Source organism: Penaeus monodon, chromosome 32, assembly GCF_015228065.2.
Source record: "Penaeus monodon isolate SGIC_2016 chromosome 32, NSTDA_Pmon_1, whole genome shotgun sequence".
NCBI classification, from domain to species: Eukaryota; Metazoa; Arthropoda; class Malacostraca; order Decapoda; family Penaeidae; genus Penaeus; species Penaeus monodon.
In genome coordinates, this window is record NC_051417.1 from 35535388 (window position 1) to 35535992 (window position 605).

Consider the following 605-nt stretch of genomic DNA (forward strand, 5'->3'; position numbering starts at 1 on the left):
CACCAATGCCTTTTTCCCAGATCATTCTGAAAAGGTAGTTTCTGTCTTAATTTCCAGGATTCCACCTGCAGAGAAAGCTTTCCTGGACAAAATTACATCTTTTCTTAGAGAAAAATTCAGGTTGACGGATATTAAAACTAGCTGTTTCTTCATGACTACTTCTGTTGCTTTCACTTTAATCTCATATTCCAAATTGTGTTCCACATAATTACAAATATTACAACAAATAAAATACTCTAGACTTATCATCAAGTCTGACAAAATAAAATACATATTGCTTTTGAGATATCAACTAACCATTAAGAGAAAACAAAAAAATTCAAATAGATTGGTTAAAATAATATATTTTCCCTAAAACTCTGAATAACATGCATATGAAAGACAAAACTGATTACAACTTATTAATAAAAGCTGCTACAGAAGATTAATAAGTATCCAGTATACAGACAATATTCATAAAACTAATTAATATAAAGTGTTAGAAAAAGCATGTGAATAACATAAATGTTCTCATTTACATTTTAAACTGAGATGTCAAAAAAATGAAATATCTATGTACAATTCATAAAATCTGTGAATGGCGAAACGAGTAAAGAGAATAATAC

General features: G+C 28.1%; 1 protein-coding gene across 1 annotated transcript in view; it reads right to left on the reverse strand.

Moving 5' to 3' along the window:
* LOC119593657 (asparagine-rich zinc finger protein AZF1-like) overlaps positions 1–249 on the reverse strand; it is a 3145-nt gene extending 2896 nt beyond the window's left edge. The window contains exon 1 of the mRNA XM_037942608.1: positions 97–249. Within this exon, the coding sequence (XP_037798536.1) occupies positions 97–249 (153 nt within the window). The remainder of the gene's footprint in view (positions 1–96) is intronic.
* Between the last annotated feature and the right edge of the window lie 356 nt (positions 250–605).